Source organism: Thermobia domestica, chromosome 2 (assembly GCF_964235325.1).
Source record: "Thermobia domestica chromosome 2, izTheDome1.hap1.1, whole genome shotgun sequence".
Taxonomy (NCBI): Eukaryota; Metazoa; Arthropoda; class Insecta; order Zygentoma; family Lepismatidae; genus Thermobia; species Thermobia domestica.
Window position 1 is genome coordinate 189020084 of NC_137455.1, and position 15323 is coordinate 189035406.

General features: G+C 31.0%; 1 protein-coding gene across 1 annotated transcript; it reads left to right on the forward strand.

Annotated features, from left to right (window-relative positions):
- The first annotated feature begins 2006 nt into the window (after positions 1–2006).
- Positions 2007–10476, forward strand: LOC145679785 (uncharacterized). Its single transcript, XM_081750336.1, has 4 exons — positions 2007–2061; positions 4688–4746; positions 9328–9580; positions 10357–10476. Exons 1-3 carry the CDS (start codon positions 2035–2037, stop codon positions 9548–9550), a joined length of 309 nt encoding a protein of 102 aa, XP_081606462.1. The 5' UTR covers positions 2007–2034; the 3' UTR covers positions 9551–9580; positions 10357–10476.
- The last annotated feature ends 4847 nt before the right edge of the window (positions 10477–15323 follow it).

Below are 15323 nucleotides of genomic sequence, written 5' to 3' on the forward strand. Positions count from 1 at the left end.
CGAATGTAAGAATATGCTTAAGTTGGAGATGTAGAATTATGGGTGTAAATTCTGAAATAAAAATAAGGAAATATGTGTTTCAGCTTTCTGGAAAACTTCACTTGTAAGGTGAAGAAATTAAGTTATTTCTATAATATCCAAATTTTTCTTTATTTATTGAAATAGAGCTAAATGTGAGTATTTGCTTAAGTTCAAGATGTGAAATTCGATATATAAACTCTTAAATATAAATAAGAGAATCCATATTTCAGTGTTTTTAAAGGAAAGGGGAACAACTTCTTCAATATTGAAATTACCCTTTATTTATTCACAAAGTGCAGAATGTGGGGATCCGCTTAAAGTAAACATGTAAAATTAGGTATATATACTCTTAAATGCAAATAATGAGACACGTGTTTCAACATTTTGAAAAATTCCACTCCTTAGGGAGGAAAAGATGGTCATTGCTATAATATCAAAGTTTCCCTTTTTCATTGAAAAATTGTCCATTGGACGAGTTGTTTAAGTTAGAGATGTTAAAGTTGCTATACAGACACGGAATAGAAAGTAGTTAATTAAATATTTCGGCATATGTGAAAGTTCCATTTCTAAAACGGATAAGAGAGACAATTTCTATAATATTAGAATTTTCCATTATTTATTAAAAAAATGCTTTATGCAAGGATTATTTTAAATCGGAGATATGAAATTCGAGATATGATCTTAAAAATAAGGGAAACACGAATATCAGTGTTTCCGTAAATTACTCCTGGAAGGGCAAGGGCGCAATATATACAATTATATACAAGTGTGAAAGCCATAATAATATCTAGAATTTTTGTATGTAGGTACAATAAGGTGCAATTTCTCTATGTATTTTTGCCACATTAGAATACACTTGTCTGTTGTATGTGATCGCATCACAGAAAACGACATACCCAGTTGGAATGAACCTTGGAACATCGTTTCTCCCTCGCGATTTTTTTATTGTGTAATATTTATTAGGACACATCTTGTGGGCTAGAGGAGTTCAAAATTTATGCCAGAAACAGGGTAACTTATGAGTTTTTATAATTACACTTTCATTGAAAAGCTCACCATATGGGGAAGAAGAGTCAAATGAATATATTGTCCCCGTGCGAAAAATGGGCATTACAGCTAGTTATGTATTAAGTATATTATTTTAATTTAGCAAGAGCTAGCATCCATTATGTGAAGTTTTGTCTCTTCTAACTTTTTCAATTAGCGATAACTGAAACTTCGTGCCACTGGATTATGAGTAAAATGGTCATAATATGCTATCCCAACTCTAATAATGTTGTCGTTTTCACTCCAATTGGTTGATATACAGCTTAGTGCGTCTTTTCATCATGAAGGATACACGAGAAGCAGACCTATAACTTGACAACTAAAGTTCAAACTACAATAGCTCCCACATGGAATCGAAACCAGGTCTGCACAGGGAGGCGCGTACACTAACCATGTAACGTCTTTGAAGTCCAACGTAAGCCTTTTTTAAAAAAAAAATCCATCAGGTAGTTCCTCATTTATCTCACGTGCCAGGTTAAGAAGGAAAATGTTATCATGTAATTAAAAGCTGAATCGATCCAAGATCTACCCAATCAAAGATACGTCACTAACTTTCTGCTACAGACAACACGAGGCAGTGAAATAAGTGAAATTTATTACTTGCCATTCATTGGATAACGTCATTTTACGGAAACTTAAAGAAAGTTGAAAATAAACTTCATAATTTATATCATATAGATTATACATGTGTAAACAATTAGTGCATGTGTTAATACAACTGAAAAGAATTGCAATTCTAAGAGAAAAAATAGGAAGACTAATTCCATCCGAAGTTCTATCAACCTCAACGGTCACGGACAGTTAGTAGAAAGCAAAAAAATGTAGAACCAGGAACAAATTATCCATTGTTCATTGCTATCTACCATTAACAGTTGGTTAATTACTTATAATATAAATATAGCATCAACTCTTAGCAATTATCAGTTACTGCAGAGGACTCCAGGAACATATTCAAGCAAGGATACAATGGCTGCATTTAATGCAAGAGCTTTGGTAATTTTAACATGTACATTTTTATGTTATTTGCTTATAGGAATGGTTTTTAGTTTGGGGGATTGAAGGTGCAAGAAAGAGAAGAGCAGGCTATTAAAAGGAAAATAAACTGTGGAGTTACTGAGTGCATCTCCACACGGTTCGATTCCATGAATCACATATAGCCCAGATCAATATGTGAGGTATTTAATTTTTCGTTAGGATTATCGTGACAAGAAAAAAATAATTCTGTGGCTTATAGCTTGTAAGGACTAATTAAAAGTATTTTACTTAGCATGAAAAAGCAATTGAATATCTGAAATCTTAGTTCTACATGTTACTTTGGGAATAACATACCGAATATACACATATTAAATGTGTTCGCCAATTTCCTGTTTGACTTAGTGTTTCTGTTTTTAAAACTTTAAAATGAATTTATCTTTAAATTTCTGATTTACATGATACTGACAATTTCAAATGCCCATAAGCATCTTCACGATATCCATATTCTTCATACAGATTATTACATATATAGTACACTTTATTAAGTAAGAAGTCCATATATTTATTTCTTAATTGGAATGCACTCCTCCTAACTTTATGTTCAATTGGTAGGTAGTTTGTTTATTATAATGACTACTTTATTAATCAAGTCTTTAAAATATGTTTATATTTGCATTTCAATAACATAACTTAGAAGAACATAAAGGCAAGGACTCTATATACATATATTACTACTGGGAGCCGAGGTGGCTCAGGGGTAGAGCGCTCACCTTTGGTGTGTGGGATGCCTGGTTCAATTCAAGCTCTTGCTACATTGGCTTTGTGATTAACAAACATTATGTGCGAGGTTCTTCTGGAGTTTCTCCCGTTTCCTCGTAGTTTCTTTATTAAACTTCTTTGTTCATTATTTATTTATTAACTGGTGAAGTTTAGGCATTTAATCTTGTCTTACACTTAATCATTTAATACAATTGTCAACTTCTCTCTTGTCTGGGTGGCTAATCGTAGAGCGTTAAACTATGATACCAACAAATAACTTATTACTTGGTAATGAGACTGGTTGAATGTACGTATCTACGAATGTTAAAAGATTTAGAGACGTTACAGGAAAACGCAGGTTTCAAAGAATTATAAATACTGTAAACATTCAGGAATAAAATTCCGAAAATGAACCTGGGTTTTGTGTTATAATCACATATTTTTCATTAAATCTATTATACGTTGACTACATTCTACATTCAGAGCTCCTTCGTGGCTAAGCAGTTAGCGTACGCGCATTTGGCGTGGGAGAGCCAGGCTCGATTCCCGGCGGAAGCTCATGTGGTTTGGATTCAACGATAATTAGTTGATCCTGTCTCATATAGCCTCGCTGCTGAAACTGAAGCTCAACTCAACATTCTACATTCTCTTATTTTCATTCCTGGTACTATAAGATGTGAACATCAATACTTTGCAAGAATAAGAGATCTTTAAAGAAATATAGGACTGTTAGACAATAAGCTGGAAGTTCGTAACTTCCTGGAATTCTGAAACTTCAAATTATTCTATCTAACGAAATGTTAGTGACAGTCAGCCAGTTGTAATGAACGAATTGTGTGCTTATAATCTATAGTGAAGATAAAATATAATTCGTATTGAAATTTATTATTTTCGTTAGACCTGTAATTTCTGTAAGAAAACTGTATGACAATTTCATTGTGTATAAAGGACCGCAGCTCATACTTTAGCTTCGCTCGAGAAAAAATCCCACCGGGACCCAAAATTATAAGTACAATATTATTTTGTACAAATAACAAACATCTTGTTTATACCAAATAAGTACAATATTATTTTGTACAAATAACAAACATCTTGTTTATACCAAATAATGCTGTACTTCTTTTACGACTATGAGCTACTTTTAGTGCAATTAGTCACTTGTTTCTTACAGAGTTATTTGTTATACCTGTTTGAGAATAATTTTCAAATCTACATTATTCTATACGCAATTATAATTCAACTTAATTAATTTTGGGGTTACATTCAATGTCAAGTTCAGCGGGATGTTAAATCATTTTGCCTAAGAAAATAAGACCAACTTATTGAATTATCGTGTACTTCGTTCCATGAATTATCGTGTACGACTTACCTATATATACATTGAACCTCACAAAAAGTTTCGAATACTCTGATATGAGCCAATTTATATACTACACATGATCAGTCTTGTCTGGTGCTGGCGTAAGCAAAGCAAGAATATAGTGTTAGAGTATGAGTCATTTTTAAACTTGTCACCAAATTAATAGTAAAACATTCCAGTAAATCTGTGTATTTTAGTTGTTTTGCCGTATATTGGTGTTCACTGGTCTCAATATTTAATTTTAATTTTACTCATTAAAATAAAGTATTTGAGGTAAGATTTTTGAAATGTGCAACAGTCTTTCATGTGGATCAATTTTCTTGTACTTAGAGAGTAAATAAAAAAAACGTATTTTGTTTGTTATCCTAAGCATTAAAAATTATAATTCAATAAATTTAACTGATCACATAGTCTATTATTGCAGTTACTTTCAGATTAATAGTAGAGAACATTTCAATGTTTTAAGATACTAATGACATAAACATAACTAATTGTTTACATATGGAAACATTGTTTTCTTGCTAGTTGCTGTGCATTCTAGTTCTTGGAGTCTTGGCAGTTACTTTTGGTGGTCACCATGAAGAGTAAGTAGATAACTTTGAAGTGATATGAAAGAATAGCATAGAAGTATTGTACAGTTATCCTTCATTTTCTTTAAATGTTTAAAACATTGTTGCTGTAGTTATATTTATTTTACATACTGTGTTATGTAGAGATGCAAGGGCTCGGAAAAAAACCGGTTTTTTCAGTCTCGCTTTTTTGAATGGGAAATTTTGAGCTTTTTTTTCAAAATTATGCTTTAAATTGATAAAGCAGACTTTGTTTCGCTTCTCTATAACACAAAAAGTCATTTAATTAGTGGTTGATGCCGATAATAATATAAAACCTCGAAAATAAATCATGAATTTCGAAAAGATATTTCAAACAATTTTACTTCAACATATTTACATTATGAATTCCAAATGATTAACCGATGTATATAATAAGAATTTTTTAACCTCCTATATACAAAAGTAAGCAGGGTTGGCAAGAACCATTGTTGTTTTAGAAAATGCCCGGTTTTTGGGGGGGGGGCTTTAAACCAGATTTTTTTGGTTTAAACCAAGTTTTTTGATTTAGATATTTTGCTTTATGTGTTTATATTACGTATTCACAGAAATAAGTTTGTTTCGCCTTCGTGTTATTATGCAACAACGAGGTTATGCTGGAAGGGGTCCCATAAGCTTAAAGAAGTCCAGTCAGTAAATTTCTTAAATTGAGAAACCCCCGCCCTAGCCATCGGGGGAAATCTCATCACTACTTTAAATGTAAAACAATAACGGGAAAATCCTGTTATTGCTTTGCGTGTAAAATTTAAAGGTCAACATATCATAATCAGTACGCTAAAACTGAGGTATTAAATTACAAATTTAGTATGTAGATATCATTGAAAGTTCAATCCAAGGTAATGTTGGAAGCTAATATAGGCAATCAATAAATTAGCCAATGTCTATCAATATATTTAAGCAATCTTGGCTTCTTTATAAAACAAAAAGCATTCAGGCGTACAGAAATATACAATTTGGTTTCGTTTCGTATGTTTAGGCTTAACATCCTTACGTAATACCGAGGTTATCAAGGAGAAGACTTTCGTTAAAGTGACATCCGAACCGCTACTTGGTTTACACATGAAAGAAGGGTTGTGGTTCGACCGAGAATTGAACATGGAGCACCTTGATTAAAAGGTGAAAAGGAAATAAAACTAATGCAGATGGTTAGATATGTGCAAACGTCTCCATGAAGTTCACACGATTCGCTTGCTTCGTTCTTTTTATTTATTTATTTTTTATTTTTGGTTTAAACCAGTTATTAAAAAAAATCTAGTGTAAACGAGCCAACCCTAAAAGTAAACACTCCTTTTAAAAAAATACACAAATAACTAGCAAAATTGTATGTAGTATTTTTACTTCAAAATATTTTATATCTTCTTTTTGAAACAAAATAAAATAAAACATAAGAGAAATACTTAGATTTATATGATGCATTTAAAGGCTGCACATCTAGAGCTTTCGGTTCTGTATATTCTTGAAATTCTACAGTCAAGTTTTATATAATCACCATCACGGTTTATCCAATCCTCAAGTTTTCTGAATTTTTAACAAGAGGGATTTAACATATCGTTACGGAACTTCCCCCCCACCAAAAAAAAAGGACTAAGGAATATATTTAAGTTAAACTAAATACAACTCTACAACAAACATGACTGAGTGGTTAGCTTTTGCGCTTCTATCGGAAAGTCCGAGATTCAACCCAGCATTCGACCATTCTGACAAAGCTTTTCTTTATTCCATCTGTGAATGTAGAAATAGTGCGTGTACTGTGAGTTGCTCGACTTCCTTTCTTATTGTTTTTAAATCGTTATTATTACTAATTACCAACTAATTACCCATTTTGCGAAGATTAGGGAGGCGATATTTCGGATTGAAGCCTGTTCCCCAAAGTTACGGAATGTCTAAAAGAAACGAAATATCTATTAGTTATGCCTTTACTAATAAACTTTAAGCTCCCGTCAAATAAAAATTACGAATGACTAGAAAAACTAAACATTAGTAAGAAAAACCTCTCCCAAAATACTTTTCTAAATCCGCCACTGATTCTCAGTATAAAATGATCTTCAAGGTTGTATCCGGAAGATTATTGCTAAACATATAAACGAAACGAAATGTTAGTTATACCTGTACTCATAAACTTCAAGCACCTCCCAAATAAAATTCGGACTTTTTAGAAAACGAAACAGAAAAACCCCTCCCAAAGTACTTTTCTAAATCCGTTACTGATTATTTGTATAAATTGGTATTCAAGGTTGTATCCGAAAAATTATTGTTAAATCACTGCACAGCTACAGTATAACAGACATGTGGAAGTACGCTTTGACGGATATATAGAAAAACGTAAGTTTAAGTTTTGCACTAGAAGCTAGAGTACTAAGCTCTTAGAAATGGAACATGGATGACAAACTGAAATGATCTAGAGAAGAAAAAAATGTCGATAGCTCAAAAGTTAAAATAAAGTTAAATAGTCTCTAAAATTGCCCTCAAATACTACATTCTTCATGTTAGCTTTAATTCGTAATACATGTGCTCCATCCATCTTGATGGTGAATTTCAGAGTGAAATATGGCATTTAGGTCATGGAATTCTTATCTAACTATAGAATCTATATATATAAAAGAGAACGTACAATATACTATAAGAAAGCTATTTAGATAGAAAAATCATGAAAATGAAAAAAGCCAAAATTTCCAAAATTCTCGTTTTTTTCCCAAAAAAGCCGGCTTTTTATGTAAAAAAACCATCGATTCCAAAAAGCCGGCTTTTTTCATCTCTAGTGTTATGTACTAGCAACACCGATGTGCTTTTGTTAAGGGCATCGATCCTGTTTAGTTATTTTGAAAACCTATAACACCTAGACACGTAGATTACGATGAGATTCGAGCAAAATGAACAACAGACAGGATTCAAAGCAATAAACACAAATGTGAATCATTCAGCAAACATAGAGAGCACTCGTGCCAAAAAATGCACATGAACGACTAATTAGGAATCTGTCACAAAAAATATATGTTAATTAATAAATTTTATTTCATTTACGGAAGTATTATATATAATAAGGAATGATCCCATCAACATTATCAATTTGAATCATGTTAAAGATGGATACATTATTATATTCCCTAAAATCACGAACGATTATTAACATCCATTTAATTTGTTTCTTTTCTTTATCGAAAATTCTCATAAAATATTTAAATTATCTTAAAAATAGGTTAAATTTCATTTAATCAATCAGTAATGAACTGTTTACAGGATGTCGATGTTTCAAATTTACTTTCTGAAAGAGAATACAGAATGCTTAGCTTATGCACAATTACATACTTTTTGCCAACTTGAGTGTGCATAATTTTTATTTCCACTTTATCATAATAGGTAGAAAATTAGTTTGTTTAATAATCATTAAAGATAATTTTCCATGTGATGACTTGCCACTTCAAATGGAGCCCTCTGATGGTAATATTGTTAGGGTATAAATCTTAGGTGCGAGAGACCCTTGTCAGCTCATGTGCTTCGGATAGGTCTTCGACTCATGTAGACTTTCTACTGAAAAGGAGGCTATACTTTAATCTAATTTAATTGGCGCTTAAAATTTGTCGATGTTTTCCGATATATGGAGCTCCCTAAACTTCCCTTGGGCTTGGATAAATGAAACTGACAATCACAAATGATGAATCAAACAGACTCTAGCATTGTCTTACTTGCACGCACACTTTTCACAATTACGTATGTCGATTTTCACAATGAAATACCATATTATTGTTCTTACTTCATTATGAATTATGTTAGTACTTGTTTGATGATTAATTCAAAATCAGTTTATATATAAAAGTTGTTTAACATTAGCAATTATTGAGTTCTCAATTGAACTTAAGTAGCAGTAGCTAATTGACATAACAATACGTTATGGTATAATTCGAGTTGTGGTCTGATTGTGATGCAGAGTAATAACAGATAAGTAATAATTTCATACTTTTATAGTGATGCATTTTTAACAACTGACTTATGGTCCACGTAGTATTATGTTCATTTGTAATTTTTTAATTGATAAATAACAATCTTTTAATTGATAAATAACTTTTGAACGTTTAGGTCTTATTTTATAGATACCTAGGCGTATAATAATTTCTTAGCATGTTGAAAATATATTTTAAATTGTTAAATTCTCATTAGAGCTATTGTTATTCAAATTACTAATAATGTCCAAACAATTTATCTTTAGAATAAAGAGGCCATATTTAAAACCGAAACAAAGCCACTTACTAACGAAACTAAGTAAGTCAGTTGTGGACTTTAATGGAAGACTCAGAGCTGTTAGATTGAAAAAATCTTTTGTGGTGCCCTTTAAATCATAACTAGTTCAAATGACACGGTTTGTTCAAAAGATGTCCTGTTTGTGTGAAAACTTGCATGACTTTGAATATATTTTGTGTTAATACTGTATTTAATTATTCGAAGGAACATCATTGCAAGGAAACCAATTGAATATCAAAATCTTACGTAATTTTAATATACCTATTGATAAGAGACTTGGCATTGTTTTCTTAAATTACAACACTATCGTTTCATTTTCAGGCACCATACGAAGCATATTCACCACCATCCCAAACATTACTACCATGAACATCCATATCATCACCACCATCAGCACAAACATGAACATAAGCATTATGAATCTCACCACCATCTCCACCACCACAAGAAGGAGAGCCATGAACATAAGAAAGAGCATCACCACCACAAGAAAGAAAGCCATGAACATAAGAAAGAGCATCACCACCACCATCATCATGGCTGAGAATATATAGTAATGAACAAGAAATATAAGGTAATTCGAAGGTATTGTTTTAATTCCTGTGGATCATTAAATCAAAGCGATTTTTCAATGCATTTGGAATATGGTTTGTAAAATTTGTTATTATTTATAATATTGTTACTATATTGTTTAATACTCCTATTTTAGCTAGCTTTCCTAATTTTATTCAAAATTAATATTTCGAATAAATATTTCGTACTAACAATGCTACCACATGTTGGTAGTAACGACATTTTAACATTTTCTTAAAGTAAATGAACCGTAACACTGAACATTATGATTATATTTTGTGTCAAATTTTCTTAGTCTTTCGTATAAAATAAAGAAATAATTATTTACACTTATGATCTACATGAAGTTTGGTATTCAACATATTATGACGCTCTTGTTAAAACTGCAAATATGCTAATGAAATGGGGGGAAATGAAAAATTAAATATTTTAGCATTTCTTCAAAAAATATTCTACGAAAATATTGGTATTGAAAAACAGTTCAATTTTAATAGTCGATGAGTCAAGTATACTACTGTCATTGATACTTACCTATTTCCATATTTCAGAAGAAATGGAACAATTTGATGAAGGAGAATTATAATTGTTTTATGCTTAAAAAAATTTAAGTCAAATTCTACCGTTTGTTGTGGAAGTATTTAGAAGAGAAAATATTGAAAGAGACTGTTTCAGTAATTCAATAATTATTGGTTGATGACGTATTGATACTTACGATAAAACTTACTTATTCGTTAATCCACTTATTAATTGTAATTTTCTTTATTACTTAATTTCTAGGAAACCGAAAGAGTGAGTGAAGAATGTGTATGTGTGAGTGAGAGAGAAAATTTTCGAAAAGATCCAAGGAGCTTTTTCCATCTTTGTTGAATCTGAAGTATTGTTTTGTATTTTTGCAAAAATAAATAAATTTTATATTAAAATATATTTCTTTGTTCTACTTACTTTTCTATTTAAAGATACATTTCCCATCTCTGATATGTATATAATACTCATGCTGCTTCAATGCTCTTGCTAAGGGGAAATAATATTTAAACTTTTCTGGACGTTCACAAGACTTATGGTGTGTTGGAACTAGAAATTTGGTATTTCGGATTAAAGAGTTCTGAGGTTAAATTATTTAATCGCTTCCAGAGCAAGGGAAATTTCAATCCATTTTATAGACGTTCACTATATTTCCGAAACTACTATGCATAGGAACATGATATTTTGTACAGAGTTTTACTTTTAGTTTTATAATGAAGACGAAAACAAGATCATTCATTATGTAGTCCAGTATATATATATATATATATTCTAGCAGAGAAAGTTTGAATAACCTAGACTCTCATTTTTATTTTTCAACACAAATTGCTACCTATCCCACTCTATTGAACATTTCCGTAACGAAACAACTCACTGTTTATTTGTACTGTGTTTCAATATAGTAATTTCTTTTACATTTTTAGTTATCTCTTATTATACTGAAAGTGTCAAAGTTTGCTGATTTTGAAAGTAGTAAAACAAAATAGACACCTGGGTTATTTCTGCTATCTGCAACTGATATTTCTCCTGCAACTTTAAATATGCTTTGCTAAAGATCAAATTGAAGTGAGTGATAGAAGTACCTCTAACTAGCTCTGAGATACGTACTCACTTCTTTCCGTAATGATGTAACATAATTTCAATAATTGTCTTATCCAATTGCTGTTTCTTCTAGATAGAATGAGGTGCCAAGCATATCACGACTATATACAGTGTACCTACAGTCTACACTGCAAATTGACTCCTAAATTTTAAGTTATGACAGTCATAAGTTCACTGATTAGTAAAGGAGCGCTGCTAAAAGCTCGAGCAAAGTAGACTTTGTTTCACTTTGGCCAATATTCAGATGTTCAGTTCAACTGACATCAGTGATTACACAATTTTACAGGATAATTTGTATTAAATTCATTGTCAATTCACACTCAGACAGTATAATATATAGCAATACACTCTTATTGATACCGCATTCTATATATAATCTAATATGAACCGAGTACAGGATAAAACTATCAATAAATTTACCTCTGCAAAATTGCAAAATCTTCCACATACATAAATTTTTATGTTCCGACTTGCATTCAGTCATCTGCTCACTAAAAAAATTGCATATGGTTATAAAAGAAACTCTCACTTTCTGCCAAATCACTGCAATGAAATCGACAGGAGGGACAGTCGCGGTTCACTTTTACCCGATCGGGTTCACAATGCCCAAACTTCCTCTATAGTTGAAATGCAAATAGAAATAAAACCATGTTACACATATGTCCGCATTCACGACATTTCTATAGCAGCAGAAAAAAAGAATATGTTTTGTTACATTAGGGTTTACGGAACATACACAAATGTGATGGAATGGGCAAATGTGCACAATTTTCGTATATTTTATGTTTGGATATAGCATATAGCATATATTATCAATTAGAAAATTAGTATATAATAGAAGACCAAGTTAGATGATTTTATAGATCCATTCTAACGTGAACAGATAACTATCTGTGGTCAGTTTTTTGCTTTTAGAAATTTAGAAATTATGCATTGAAGTTCAGACTACAATTGTTCCCATTTTCGCAATTGTCTTTCTTTGCTTCCCAAAAAGCTTGCCTAATTTTGCAACATTATCTGTTTATTACAGATTTTGCAATGTATGTTGTGTTTTATATATATCTAATCCATGGTAATAATATTTTTTACATGTATAAACACTTGGGTATTTTCTAATGAAACATTTTTATTAAAATAAAGGTAATTTTTATATTGCCATTCAAATTAACTAATGCAAACAAACTGTAGCTTCACAAAGAAACTATTCAAAAATAAAGAGTCTGATGAGATATACATTAAACAGCATAGAATGAAAGAAAGAACTTTATATGGGTAGTGAAATAAACAATCCAGACCTAATGATAACAAAAGTTAGCCTCCCTACATTACAGAGGAGGTGAAAGATAAATAAATATTACAATAGTTATGGAAATGGGGAGATATAGTGCTTATCCAGCTCCTGCCTCACCTTCCACAAGTCTCTCCTGTCTTCTCTACTGTTCCCTATAATCTTCACCTTATAGAACTCTCAAATATCATAATTTTAACTGCAAATAGACTTGTATCACATTAAAACATCTTACCGAAATAAGCCTGTAACCGACATTCAACTATTGATACAGAAATGTGTAGTATACCATTATGATTGTTTTCATTTCCCTTTATTATTTACATACAAATTATAGAATAAATCCTAAAATTTATGCTATAAATACCTGTTGAGATGAATAGCTGTACTTCAGGTCCCAGTGATCCAAAAATATCACACCATTTGTTGTAATTCATTTATTTTCTTACGAACCCTCCAGATGACAAAGAAAGAAACAATCTTTCATATAACGGGATTCATATCTTCACTGATAACAAGTACTTCTGCAACCTTTCCCAAGTTTGTATTATTTCATTTTATTAGGTAATGCAAAATTAGAAATGATGCAAAATTAAGCATACTTGCCGAATAAGCACATATATCAAATAAATAACTGAGGAGTTCAGAGTACAAGCGAAACAAGTTCAATTACCACAATTATGAGAAAGAGACACAAAGCTTTTACGGTATACTTAAGTACATGGAAACGTGAACACTGTTTTTTACATTATAAAAATTATTTACAATATCTAAGCATGAATCTCTCTAGCTCTCAAAGGAGTTTCAGTTAGAGATCTTAAAGATTGAATACATGCAAAATTGCCAGAAGTGAACTTGATTAACTATGCACTGAAAGCGACAACAGCAACTCTTATATATTTCTAGTGTAGTAAACATTAGGTATGTTAAGACATATATCAAATTTCTATTATCTGCAAAGCAGTCATGTTGGAAAGAGTAAGGATCTAGACATTTATCTCGTTTCTTTATCTATGAAAAGTGTGATAAGTAAGATATAAATATTTAGTTTATTTTTAGCATAAGTTGATTATTCAAAGTTATTATTTAATTGAATAGAAGTATATTGTAAACTTACAACTATTAGAAGATTTATTTTTTAAACAATGCTAGTTATAATTTAACAATAAACGAAAGAAAAATATCAGTCATCGTTACAAGAAACTTAAGCACATAAAACACAACTTGACGTTACATTTACTCCAAGTAAAACTATGGTATAACAAGAGGTGAATACTAGGTTACAAACATTGAATGAACGCGGTAAACATCACAAACGCCAACTTGTAATGAGTGATAACTTGATTCTCTCAAAAAAATCTAATTAAAGATTTACGAAAGAATATCCAATTTTAAGAAGCATTTTTAATATAATAACTTTGTTCTGGAATGGATTTACGAAACTCTTCTCAAAAAGATTTACAAATGTTAGCCAACTAATAGAAGGAGTCATTATAATCAAGATGAAGCATTAGTTCAAAGAAACCAGGATATTACTATTAGTGGAAGATTGACACTCGACTTTGATTCAGGAAACTTGAGTCAAGGTTCACTCTAATACGATAGCATGAGAAAAAAATTCATGTTACACTAGTAACCTCGAGGCTCGAAAAATACAAGCCCTAAAAAAATATTCAAATTTGTGTTTACTAAATGCCTCAAAAAGTCTTTTACTCTCCAAAATGTAGGCTATATGACATTCCTTACTAAAAACACAAAATTTTAAAACCTAATTTTTAAATATACGTCGCTTAAGTAAGCTAATAGTAGTAGTTTTAATGAAGGCAGTGTTTTGTCTATATATCTATAGATTTTACACCATATAATAAATAATACTCTAGGTAAATGACAAGAGTATAGTTAGATAATTAATTCCGGACAGAACACAAATGTAAATGTTGTCTGACATACTTCTGTTCCAGGTTGTAATTAACGCAAGTACTTTCTGTCTACAACATACATTAATCTCTGAAACAGTTTTCTTTATAAGATTTTTCAGTTTTACAGCAGCATGTTCATTAAATTCAACTTATTTTCCATTTTAACTATATATAATATCAACTACAAATTACATATGCTCGAAGTTATTTAGAAAACAATAAATAAATTTATAAATTGTTAACTTGTAATTTTACAAAATAATCATAATACTCGTTATAAGGGAAATACTCGTGGAGTCTGTAATATTGACTGAAAATTATTTTAAAAAATACCTTCAAAATTGCTATTGGTTTTCAGACAAAAAGTAAAAACTGTGGGTCATTGTGACAATCTGTAAAGGAGAATGAATAAGGATATTTCTGCCTATATATATTAGGATATTTCTTCAAATATGCCTAATTGAAATCTGGAAATAATATTGAGTAGTTCATCATTGTGTTGCATCAGATTGAAATGGCTTGTTCATGTGTGTGTATATGTGGCATTGAACTCTGTGTTTGATTCCAGCGCAATTGCTTACTGCGTCAGTGAGGCAGAGTAGGAAAGTTGTAATACATCAAAACTGGAAATAATACAGCATATAAGAGGAAAAAATAATAGTGGCCAGACAATATTAACATATGCCAACTTATTGGATCGAAATCCGGACGGCGACATAGACAATTTACATCCACACATAGCTAATGTAATAATAACCATGTTAGCATGGTGGCAATTTAAAATGCGTTCTCATAACGAAACTTAACCATTTAATTTTAGGTAGAGCGATTAATTTGTTAAGATGGACAGTTTTGATTGCATAAACCAAACTAGAGATATTGGATCAGATAATTACCGAAAACTGGTGCTGTGG